The sequence below is a fragment of the Echiichthys vipera genome (assembly GCF_963691815.1).
Source record: "Echiichthys vipera genome assembly, chromosome: 2".
Classification (NCBI taxonomy): Eukaryota; Metazoa; Chordata; class Actinopteri; order Perciformes; family Trachinidae; genus Echiichthys; species Echiichthys vipera.
The window spans coordinates 23248199-23261116 of NC_139827.1; the positions used below are offsets into that span (position 1 = coordinate 23248199).

Below are 12918 nucleotides of genomic sequence, written 5' to 3' on the forward strand. Positions count from 1 at the left end.
TGTTGCTTTCTCCACTGCTGCACCAGCAACAGCTAGAGCATGCAAACTAAATGCAAATGTTGATACTGTGTGCCAGGCCCAATAAACATGAAAAAAAATCTCCTTTAGTGAAAACATGGCACAGCGAAAACTTTAAAGAGGTAGAACCAAATGTGTACACACATTGACCTCTGGCAAGACAGAGTAACATGGCAACATGATACAGTGAGAACAGAATGTAAGGCTAAACGTTTTAAAAAGCTGTGATTTCAATAAATGCATAAATCCCTTCAGGGGACAGAGCATATGTTTCGGGGTTGAGGCTTTGGTCGAGCTGAAAAAGCTCTTAGTTTGTGCAAAAACAAAAATCGGAGGAGGCAGAACAAAGAAATGCTGCGCTCTGCTTGTGTTGGCAGGAGAGACACACGCCTCAGCGTCATGTTCTTTAACATGCAGGCCAAACAGGGACAGACCAACGCTGGAATGCTTTAAGTGATGAAAGATGCTGAGCAGAGTCATGAGGTAAAGATAAAACAGAGGGGGGACAAAAATGGTTGAGAAAGTAAAAAAATAAAACTATGTAAGAAATCCAAAGAAGAATCAAAAAGATGGCAAACAGACTGGGAACCCCTGACAACAGTTACAAGGAAAGAGTGAAAAACAAAACAGAAAGAAAAACAGTTTGAGTATGAGGCAGAGAGGGTGTCAAACTAGGCTCTGTTCTAGTGGGGAGTAGCAGTAAACAGCCCGGCAGCCAATGGCTCAGCGGGACGCCTCCAGCACACGCTCTCCGTTTCCTCCCTCTCTCCCTCCATCACACTCTTAACCCTCTTGTGTGTCAGATTACAAGCCCAGCAGGACCACATACTTACTCACTGAGTGCTTTTAGTCATTGTGGAGAAGCACAAACCTGGAAATAAATTGCCTGAATGGTAAAATATACAAACAGTCTACACACAAACATCTTCTGGCAGTTTCAGGCAAGCTGGAAGCGGGTCTAATTCTCTCGGTCACTATGGACTTCTAGAGCTCAATATACCAACATAATCACCCGTAATGACGGAGATAAAGACTGGGGGCTTTGTAAGACGAACACAGAGCTTGATGTCCTGCTTATTCAACACAGTCAATAGAAGTAATTCAGCCTTGTGTTTGGTGTCGGTGGTGACGTAGAGCGACTTGACAGTGGTCAAGTGACAGTGGGCTAGAGTCTGCTAATTGTACGTACGCTGCTGAGTGCGCTTGTCACTGGCGTTCTTCAGCGGCAGACAGACGGGACAGTCCTGTCGTGTGCAGTTTTTCCAGTGGGAGATGATCTGTCTCGACGACGCACAGTGAGCCACTGCAGAGGAAAAGAAACGGAAAGAGAGAGAGAGAGAGAGAGAGAGCAACAGGGTTTAGAGTCTTGATGCTGACATTTGGCTGTATTTGGTCACCACCAAGTAAAATCAACACAGCAAAAGGGTCACATTTATCCCGAAGTTGATAAATGAAACAAAAATGATTGCAAAATAAGGCAAATTATAATACATTTTTACGCAAAATTATAATGGATTTTTTAAATCCGATTAATCAATGGACTAATCGCCTACCCTCTCCACTATAGTCGTTCCTGGGAATGTCGCCACTGACACCCAGTAATACTTTAAATGCAAAGGATATCATCAGTGGGCCATAGGCACAATCACCATTGTGTTCAGGGAACAAAATTAGCACCACCAGGCCAAATGCTGGTAATATGACTCATGTAGCAGGTAGATTCTCAAAGGTCAAAAAAAGGTAATTTATTGAATGGCTGGTAAATTTTTGACAAAAAAGTCCATTTTGCACCCTTATTGTGTTCCTCATTCAGCAACAGATTGTGACTTAAGTCTTTGAGATCAAGTGTGCCCACATGACCAACAAATGCCATCTTTTTTCTGTAGGGTTTTATGTCCACCTGCAACCCCAGCAGCAGTCTCCCCAACATTTGAGTAACATTGTGCATCTAAGACTTGGTACACCTTGTAAATTTCATTACTTTGTTAACCAATTTAGGCTGGACTTTCTCTGATAACAAACTCACAAAAAGAAGATAGGCAGACACTGACAGGCAGTGACTTGTTACTGATTGAGATATGAGATATATGTTTTTTTCTTAACCTGTCTGAAAACTGGTTATGCCATTAACAAATATTCAAAAAGTGAATTTGTGTTAAACATGATTAATGGTTAGAGCTGTGAGAAAAAGGAAGAAAAGGGACATAAAGACTTTAGAAAAAATGTATAGGAAGTGAGACAGATGGACAGCTGGATCTAACAAGAGAAACTACAGAAAGTAAGTATTCCTGCCTAAGTCTCAAAGAACTCAGGTTCAGCTCACTGCACTAATTTTCACTCTTGGAAAGATGTTTGGCCCAGTGAAAAGGGAAATAAACTGTATGTCCTGGTGCATGACTGAAGAGGCTGTTGTTGTAGCAGCTAATCTAACAGGAAATCACCAGCAGGCTAAAATCAGCCTTGCTTGGGACTTCTAAACATACAACTACCTTACTTTGAAAGGGCAATGCACAATAAACACAAACTTTATTATCTTTGTAAGAACGCCAGTAATACTGGCAAAGACCCAAACACAGCAGGACTATCATGTTGGTGACTTTTTGTAGATTCAGTGTGCATGGATGAACAAAGAAAAGAGCTCAGATTGAGATCCAAAGCCAATTCAAGCAGTTGTCATACTGCAGACTCCAAGGTCCCTCTGGGGAAAATGAACTTAGCGAACAGCTATCAGATAAATATAATATCTTAGAGATGATAACTGAGTGTTATGGAACAAAATCTTTCTCCAGTTATTTGAGTGGCACAGAGAAAAAGAGATCCTGAGCAAGACGAAATGACCTGGCACGCGGCGAGCATAGACAAGCCTCCTTCACACTTAACACACCTTGGCCTCTATGTTTGGCTTGAAATTTGAATTAAGCATTAAGGAGCCAAATTTAAATAAAATAAATTAAACTTTCACTGAAGCCATGATGGTGCTGACACAGGAAGGACAGGCGCAGGGGGCAGTGGTTCAACAGCAGACAAACACCATATTGCTAACTGGAGGAAATTGGTGGAGCAGGTAGGAGGTGAGTGTTGTGTATTTTTAATGGATGGAAACCCCATGTGCTGAGTTTACATTAGGCAGAAACGCATGGTATGACCAACAAGGAGTCAAGGGAAACATGTGCCTGGTCATGGTTGGGAAACTGTCCTCCCCATGGAGACCAGGAGGGGTGATATAAAATTAGTTGGCTACATAGATAGGCATAGAGAGAGAGGCATAACTGCATACGCCTTAACTAAATCCTGTATGCAAGCCCTCTCTGTATTATTATGATTTTTTTTATCACTTTATTTATGTCAGCCTGTCATTCTTGTTTTTAATGCTATGTATTGAAAACAAGGATTGTGGATAATAAAGTTTCTAAACTAATTCATTTTCAGGGTTTTCCATGCCATTGCATTTTTGCGCCGTACTTAAGCCACATAAAGAAAAAAACAATGTTGAAAATAAATATATTTTTACATATTTTATTTTTTATACAATTATAGGGGAAACGCCTTTAATAAGTCAACTGTTCATCATACGTTTTTTATTTTATGAATATATATAATTAATGAAACAATTGTTATACATATTTGTATGTATTTAGCCTTTATTTATCCAAGGTTAGTCACATTGAAATCGATGATCTCTTTTACAAGGGAGACCGGGTCCAGAATAGCAGCATGTGTAATAAATTAATAATTTAACTATAGCAAGTTTTGCCTTTTGAAAGGAGACAGTACTCAACATGCAGAACATTCATATAGCAGCAAAAAACTATTTTCTATGTAAAGATATAGCAGAGTAATGGCGACATGAGCAGAAAATGAAGTGACTCTCCCTCTGTGTGTCACTCTGTTGCTTTTTTTGATAGACAGTCTGGCTGCTCATGCATGTGGCCGCAAAAAAACATTGGTATTTCACGTACTGAGGTGAGAGCTGTGTGGAAGCAATCCCAACCCACTTTTTTAAGTAGAGCACATTTCATCTTTTGGGGTGTTATCTGTATAATATTTGTTATCTGTCGTTTGTATATATGGAGTTTTGTAACAACAATAATTTCTAAAGTAAGTATTTCTGATTCTGATATTTATAAGAATGGTCCAAAATGTGTCAAAAAGCATGATGTGAAGTCAAAACCTTAAAAAAAACTGTTGCCCGCAACCAAGAAATGCTATCCTTAAAAAGGCAAAATGTGAGATGATTTATACCACTTCTTGGACACATTATTGTGCAACTTTTCGTTGTGCAGTTTCATCAAGAAACCATTTTCCCCATCTACTGGTAATATTGTCGATGTCCATAGATACATTATTATTGTATTCCTTGTAAGTAACATTCAGTTATCTATTCAGATGTCTCTTCAACAACTAGTTCTTATCAAACAATGCTGATAATTTTACTCAGGATCCAGAGTTATGGTTAATAACCAGAATGTATTTGATTACTCTGTCAAGATTTTTATGAGCAATGACTAACAGTTAGAAAGAACTGTGTTTATGTTGTCTTAAACCTAAACGTGAGCACACAGCAGCAAAGTCTCAATCAGTAAAAAGGGGTGTTGACTTCTACAAACTTTTCAACCCCAGGAAATTAGCAATAACATTTCGTTATCTGTTTTAAAATGCTCCAACTCACCCTGGCAGGACTTGCCGGCCTGGCAGTGGGTCATGTGGTTGAGGACGTTTTTCATGGTGCGGCAGTGAGGCAGGGCGCAGGCCCTCACCTCGCCGTTGGCCTGCTCCCGCCGCTGGCACTTGTGTGCGTGAAGCAGCAGGACCAGCTGCTGTTGGATCAGCTTGCGTTTCTCTGGGTCAGCGGTGGGGCCTGCCGCAGGCACTGCCACACCTCCGCCACTGGCCAGTGGGAGCATCGCTGCCTGCTGCTGAGGCTGCTGCATGGTTGACAAAGAAAAAGACAAATGTTCATGTTGTAATGGGTTAAAATCATTTTTGCTGCCAGGGTTGTTAATACCACGCTTGTAGACAGGCAGATTCTTTTTTTAAATGTAATAATGTTTTATCATTATCACAAGGAAGAAAAAAAGAAAAGAGAAATATCAAAAATGCTCCTTTGTGTCCTAGCTGGAGCGAGGGGCGTATCTGTGTTTAATTGACAGCAGCTGGCAATCTGCCAGAATGCCGGTGTTACATCATCGGGAGAAGAGACAAAAAAGACAAACTTGTGTTGTAGCCAAAGACTGTATAAAAGACATGGATGTAGCTTCCAGGTCTAAAAAGTGAAGCAATGCAGAAGTGCCTTAAACCTGCATTCTTGCTTCTTGTCAGGTCATTATTTGTTTCCATTGTACAAACAACTGTATTATGAGCTGCCTAACATCTCTCTTGTGCCAATAATCAATAGAAAGCATGTGACAATAGCAACCATACCATTCAATGGTACCTCTTACGAGGTATACATAAACAAAAAGATAAATCATTACAGCAACCTTTCAATACATGCCTCCATCCCCCTCTTGGATTATTCCTCCTGTTAATGCCTTCCCTTATGATTTCCTGTGCCGTTCTTTAAGGCAGCGAGGTTGGATGAGTCTGCTGCTGAAGCTGCTCTGAAGCTTGTCCAGGGTTTCATGGAGGGGATTGGGACATTGTCCATGATCACCAGAAGTTTTGCCAGCATCCTGTGCTCCACAACCTCCTCCAGGGTGACAAGCTTAGAGCCGACAATATACCCTGCCTTCTTTATGAGTTTGTTCAGTGTGTTCTCGTCTTTTGCTTTGATGCCCGCACCCCAGGACACCATAGCCAAGAAGATGGTGCTCATGACAACAGACTGATAAAACATCTGAAGCATCCGGTTGCAGACATTGAAGGACCTGAGCCTCCTCAGGAAGTAAAGCCGGCTCAGGCCCTTCTTGTAGACTGCATGTGTGTTTGCGGTCCACTCATTGTCCAGCACCACACCCAGGTACTTGTAGGAGTCCACAATGTTTATGTCCGTCCCACCAATGCAGACTGGAGAGGGGGGGGGCTTGTTCCTCCTGAAGTCCACCACAATCTCTTTCGTCTTTGTCACGTTCAGCTGCAGGTGGTTCTCCTCACACCACTTGACAAAATTGCCGACCAGGTCCCTTTACTCATCCTCCCTTCCACCCTCTACACGCCCCACAATGGCCGTGTCATCAGAGAATTTCTGCAGATGACACGACTCAGTGCGGTACTTAAAATCTGCAGTGTAGGTGGTGAAGAGGAAGGGCGACAGCACAGTTCCCTGGGGGGTGCCGATGTTACTGATCAGGCGGTCAGACACACAGTTCCGTAATCTCACATACTGCGGCCTGCCCGTCAGATAGTCATTTACCCATGTGACGAGAGGAGAATCCACCTGCATTTTCTCCAGTTTGGCCTTCAGCAGCTTGGGCTGGATGGTGTTGAAGGCGCTGGAGAAGTCGAAGAACATGACGCGGACAGCAGTGTTGGGGCCCGCGGTGGTGTCTATGTCGGCTTGGACCGTATGGAAGCCGGGAATGGTGGCGTTTGAGTCCGGTATCTGGTCGTGTAGCCACGTTTCCGTGAAACACATGATACTGGACTCTCTGTATTCCCGCTGCATCCTGACGAGCACTTCCAGTTCGTCCATCTTATTTGCCAAGGACCTTACGTTTCCAGTAATAACTGCCGGGATGCAGGGTTTAAACTTCCTCCTCCGTTTAGCTCCTGCTCTGCAGCCTCGCCATCTCCTCCTTAGCTCCTTCGGTACTGTAGGTCTCTCCCTGACGAAGGGGGTTTTGGGCCCCAGGGCGTTCAGCTGGTCGCGGGTGTAAACAATGCCACGTCCACGGCCCGCTTGAAAGAGGTGAGCTTTAGCAGAGCCGTTTGCACATGTACGAGCACGAGCCCTACGGCGGTAGCAGTATGTGCGCCTGTTCGGACATAGAAAATAGAAGGACAGACCATGCGCGGACATTTAACAACAACAATGGCGGTGAAAGGTTCACGTTGGTGTGATGCGGAGGTGGAGTGTTTACTGCAGATGGTCGGATGAAAATATTCAAAAACAGTCGACAAGACGCACAAAAACTCCCGAGGTCTACGGAAAGATTTGTAAACAAAGCCACACACGCGCGATAAATGCGTGTGACGTGTTACAGCGTGATGACATATGAATAGCAAGAAGCATTGGCCGAGGCCCAGGCAGTGTGAGTACAAACGGGGCTGGGGCGCGGGGGAGAGGGAGGGGGGACAAGTACCCTAAAGCCTGGGTCGCGGTGCGGAAGGACAGTGTGAGTGCGCCCTAAGAGATATGTAGATTGATTGAAGAAAATTATTCAAAATATTTTGTATCAAAACTATTCACACCAGCAGCGGTGCGAACTTGGGACATAAAAGGTTTGAATGTTCGCACCATCTCATCTACAGCCAGTTCAGGGCAGTGGTCTATAGTGTAGATATAAATCTGTAAGATACATTATTGAGTTTCCTTTTAGTTAAGTTCTCTGACTGAATTTAAGTTCCCTCTGGCAAACAGTTAACAATGTAGTGTGTGTCTAGAGCTTTTATTGTGAATTAAGTAAGAACGGAAGAAGCGGAGCTATCTAAGCTGCCTTTGTCAAGGTTGAAGGATAAAATAACTTTTCTGTCTGATCCGTAGATGAATGAGGTCTAGAAGCAGACCTCTGTGTTGTTGTCTTATAATACTCATAAGTAAACAAGACAACGCGATTGGTTGATGTCTTTCTTCGCGGTGAAAAATCTACCTTGAGGCAGGAAAAAAATAATGGTGTTTTTCCGCCAACATATTCACGATAAAGAAAAATGCCACCCCAGTGTTTAAAGGCCTTTAGAGATACTCTTCAGTTTTACACGTTTTCTGACCTGTTGCCTTTTGGGACAGTGTAATACAGAAGTGGGAAAAGGGCTACCTCATTCCCTAGTTGTTCAGAGTGGCTCTTGTGTTGTGTAGCAGGCTGCCGTCTGGTTCAATGTGACCATCTGCTCTGTTTATGATAGAACTGCTTTATGCAAGATTCGATTGGCTGTATCAAAATAAAGTCACAATCTACGTAGATGAATACAGTAAAGGTATTCTATCCAATTAATGCCAAATTAGGGGATGACCAGGAGAACACTGTGCAAGTGATTGACAGCGCAGGTATGTAATGTACTGTAGCTCACAAAAAAAATTCAAACTTTTTGTTTGTTTGTTTTCAGTTCTTGGCATTCCAACAAAGTTGCATCTCAAAGAGCAAATAAGTCCCCCAATTATAGTCCGTCAACTAGCATTTATCTTGAATCAATTCACACCAATCAAAGCAAGATTTAAAACATTCAACTAGCTCTGGTAACATTAACAGAAAATGATAATACAGCAATTTCAGCTTCAATAGTTATCAGTTAACTAATTCACTGATTAAAAATGGACATTAGCTTGTCCATTGTTGGGGTTGGACACAGATTTACAAATCATCAAGAGCTAGGCATGTTTAGTCATCACTAAAGTTTATATTATCATTGTAATTATCTAATAATAGACTGGTAACTTTGAAATATGATACTCAAATATTAGTGTACTGTTCACACCTCCATGGGTGGTAATGCAGCATTGAGTGAAATTCCCGTCTGAACATTTGTTGTTATTATATGCTTATGGTATATGGATCAATATGTGTACCAAGTACTAACCATGTTTGGCACGCTAGTGACAGCAGCCCCTTTGAGCTCACTGGGGAAGGGTGACAGGCTGTTGGCAAGGGCAGCCTTGCTCTGAAGCTGCTGCTGAGGGTTTAGCTGTTGGCTGGGCCCTGTGGCACCCTGACCATAGGGCTGGGCCCCAAAAGGACCCCCATTGCTGCCCAGGCCCATCTGGAAAGACAGACATATGATAAATAAAGTTAATTAAAAATTAGCAGCTTTAGTTTCATAGACTACTAAATAATGTAGCACCATTAACACAAGTGAATCAGACTCTGCACTGTATTTTTAACAGCAAACAGGCACAGTTTACCTAATTTTTAAAGTCTGGATATTATGACAGATTATGTTTTAGTTGTGGGTATTATTCCTCAGTATTCGTCAAAATGGCAAAAATGTGCCAACAAAGGTTCCACCTTTATTTCAATGCCAATTTGTCACTACAAGACCCCCTTTGCAGATGCAGCCTCTATCACAGCTCTGCCAGGATGACTGTGCTTGGTCTATACCAGCCCATGCTCTGGCACATTGATAGCTCAGCATGAAACATGCAACTGGCAGGAGGGACGTCTGCAGCCCTCAACCACTTAAAACATTTCCAACCTTTTCTGCTGCTCCTCTGCCACCTCCCTTCTCTTCTCAAGCTAATCAGCAGTGAGTTTGCAACCAGTGGAACCAAAGAAACAACAATTAAAAACATTGCTAAAATTGCAGTAGGTAGGTTATGGAGACAACAGATAAATGGTGTTGTTTCTTGGCAAAGTATTTCTTATTGGCAACTTCCTACATTCGGGACAGACAATATTTTCCTTGAGAGCTTCTCTATTTTATTTTATTTTTAGAATATTGTGGTAAATAATAAATAATATACTACTGTGAATGATGTGTTAAAATGTGATAACTAATTAGGCCTAAAATTCCAGCTTGCTTCTTCACTCATTTGTCTCTCCGCTCTGCCGCTGTTGGGGCAGCACGAGTCATTCAAACTGAAGCTGAACTAATATGGGCACAAAACCCGCTACAGGAGATCCATCATTACGAATAAAAGGATGTCTGATCTTATCAATCGTGACGTTCGTTTGGCCAGACATTAGTGCATTCCATTGACTATAATAATAAGTGCTTTTACAACTGTACCAGTGGCTTCTACTCTCACTCAGACTGGGGCAGTCGACCTGCAGGTGGGTCAAAAAGTGACAAAGTCACTGCTCGCTCTCTCTCTCACTCTGGTGTGTGCTGTCGTGGCCAGGGGTTGGGGGCTTTTAAATCCCAATCTTGGGTTCAGTCGTCGATGACTGTCAGGCATGGCGATGGATGATGACCAGTGTTTCCCATAGGTTTGCAGCTTTTTTTTTTCAAAACCACAGAAATGTTTGTCCGCATCGGGACGGAACCGCCATGCACGATATAGAGAGCAGAGGAGAAAATGTGTAAATGTGTAACAATATAGAGACAGAAAGGACATGCCGTCATGTAAATAAGAGGCTATTTAGTTTGTTTAAGATATAGACCTGTTCTATAGGAAAGCTATCCTTTATAGATCCTCCTTTATCCTCCTTAAATGACTTCTGTTGTGATCTGGCGCTGTTGGGGCCCCCTTACACTAGTAAGTGAGATGTGATTGTGGCCCCTACAGGGTCAGAGGGTCGTTAGTTGATCTAGGTCTTTAACTCCCAGAGTAATACAAGCAGTACAGAGGATAAGGTTGTCCTTGCACATACAGTTTCTGAAATAAAACACAAGTGCATGAGTATACGAGTTATTTCTTATATCCAGCATTATATAAGCATTTAAGGACTGTAACTTAAATCGGCATCTTCTCTGCATCAGTATTAAACACAAACGCTAATAATGTCCCCTCTTATGTTGTAAAATCACATTGAACCATGTTACCTGAACATTTACAGGAATACAAAGCAGCTATAGGAGCTAGCCAGTTAGCTTATCACTTAGTGCAACTAGTTTGGGATCAGACTAATTACTGAAACGTGTGTCTTACAGAAACACAATGAACAGACTTAACCCAGTGAACAGAAATACAGCGCAACTTCACAACAAACAATTTCAAAGTAAACGTCTCTGGATGCGAAGAATTCACAAAAGGTGCATAGAAAATAAAATAAAATTGCTGTTGGCCAATAACAATGTTTTGTTGATAAATTGGTGCATCCCTAGTTATTTTATTCAGCCTACATGTTTGGTTTCTCAGCTGTACTTCAAGAAAATGTACCATCACTGTATATATGAGTTTACCCATATCGCCGGGGGGGGGGGGGGGGGGGGGGGGGGGGGGTCCTTGTTAGTGCCATGCTTTACTTACACACTTATCAAGATGCTGCCACTTGCTCACCCAGTGAGCTGCTGGGAGACCAGGCCAGACTCTGCCAGGCCAGGCTGTATCCCCTCAGGCTGTTGATACAGCTCCAACAGACCAGATAAAAAAGACCCAGCTGAGTCGACCAGACACTGGCAGCCTTTCAACACAGCTGAGCAGGCGGACACACACAGTTGCACACACACAAACGCACACCCCCTCTGCTTTGCTCTTCCCATTCAGTCCCCCGCTCTCTGACACACTCCTTACATCGGTAGGCAGGACAGTTGCCAACTATCATCTCAGTGCTCTGCTGCCAGACCAGACTATTCAGCTGAGCTGCCCTCCCTCCCTCTTCCTCCCTGCGCTTGCCCTCTGTCATTCTAACTGATTAAGTGGTTTACAATACCCTACGTGACTGACAGGGCAAGCAGCCATCCAATAAGCTGGAGAAAGAGAGGGGAGTGTTCATGCATATACAATAACAAAAGAGCATGGGGCGGGAAGGAGGCAGCAGCCTCTCACAAACACAAATGCCCAGAAAGAGATTTACAACCTGTGATTAAAGCACAACAGAGGAAGCCACACAAAAAGCCTTGGTCTAGTGGTTTTCATCTCTAGAGCTGTTGGTAACATGATAATCACAGGAGACTGACTAATCCTACAACACACACAAAGACACACATAGACCTTAACTTACAAATGCTGACAGTCATGTTTCAACATCAGCTTTTAATCTTACTTGTGGTTAAAGCATTTTCACATAGTCTATTTGAGAATGAATTTCAACACGCACCTTCACTGTCTCTTCAAGTCTTTTCTCAGAAGCTTGCAGCATCTGTGTATGTGTTGTGGTTATGTGCTGATTCAGTGTCTTGGCTCTGACACGGTCAGTAAAATAGATGGTTTCCTACTGATTTCCTGTGAAACCATATTGGTGGCAAGCTTTCAAAAAAAGCTAATGACACTATGAACTCACACACACACACAATTTAAAGTCACCAGAAAATTTCAAGTGACCTAGCAAAAGTCCAAAATAACACCCGCCAAGGGCATAATACGGATACGGCAAGGTGGGCTATCTTGAGATACTATCCACCACAATGGCAGGTAAATGTTTGTACCAAAATAGTCAAGTAATAAAAAAGGAATCCTGAGAGCCTGTACCGTGCTTTGGTGTAATTTATTAAAGTGGGTGACTGTAGTAGAAAGGGAGAAGTCTGATGAAGGGGTTAAAGTTGATTAAAATGATCAAGCATCTGAATTCATTCACACATGCTGCTGTTGTCCTCAATGTTGCCGCTCTGTCATAATACATTTTCTCCAGCCTTGTTTCCATTGTTTACCGTGACGGTGGCTTGTACTCAGCCCTCGATAAAATGAATTTGCTCGCTGGAGCCTTCGCCTTCGACAAAACTTAACGGCAGCAAAAAACAGTAGCTTAATTCATGGCCATAGAGACAGACAGAGTCCTATCTCTCATCTCCATGCACCGACGCACTGTGAGAGACTGTGTTGCTCCTCTCCGCTCGCTCCCCGCAACGCTCTTGAAATAACTTTAAAAGTACAAAATGGAACCAGGGCTCCAGACTGCGACCAAAAATTGGAGAGTTTGCGACTAAATTTGACATCTGGTCGCCCATGTGCGAACAAGATAGTGCGCATGCGCCGCGGTGTATGCAGCCTGTTCTAGTCGCTCCTGCTTACTTTTACTTTGTTTTCAACTTTTCTCCTTTTTACTTTATCTTACTTTTTTCTTTTTCTTTTAACATAGTTGTTTATTAGCCTCTCTCTTTAAACATGCTTGTGTGGAGAGTTTTTGTTGTGGCGTTTTTGGTTGAATCGCTGCTTTTACTCCGCCACACGACGGTTGCTCAGCAACTCCGCATTGTTTACTCCAGGGA

The 12918-nt window shown here is 42.8% G+C and overlaps 1 protein-coding gene across 4 annotated transcripts in view; it reads right to left on the reverse strand.

Annotated features, from left to right (window-relative positions):
* Positions 1–12918, reverse strand: part of crebbpa (CREB binding lysine acetyltransferase a) — a 50277-nt gene that overhangs the window by 17811 nt on the left and 19548 nt on the right. For 3 of the 4 annotated variants that reach the window (XM_083928015.1, XM_083928013.1, XM_083928012.1), the window contains exons 3-5: positions 8692–8871; positions 4688–4943; positions 1208–1321 (exon numbers count right to left, since the gene is read on the reverse strand). In XM_083928015.1, coding sequence (XP_083784141.1) covers positions 1208–1321; positions 4688–4943; positions 8692–8871 — 550 coding nt within the window. The remainder of the gene's footprint in view (positions 1–1207; positions 1322–4687; positions 4944–8691; positions 8872–12918) is intronic. The other variant, XM_083928014.1, reaches the window with a different exon arrangement.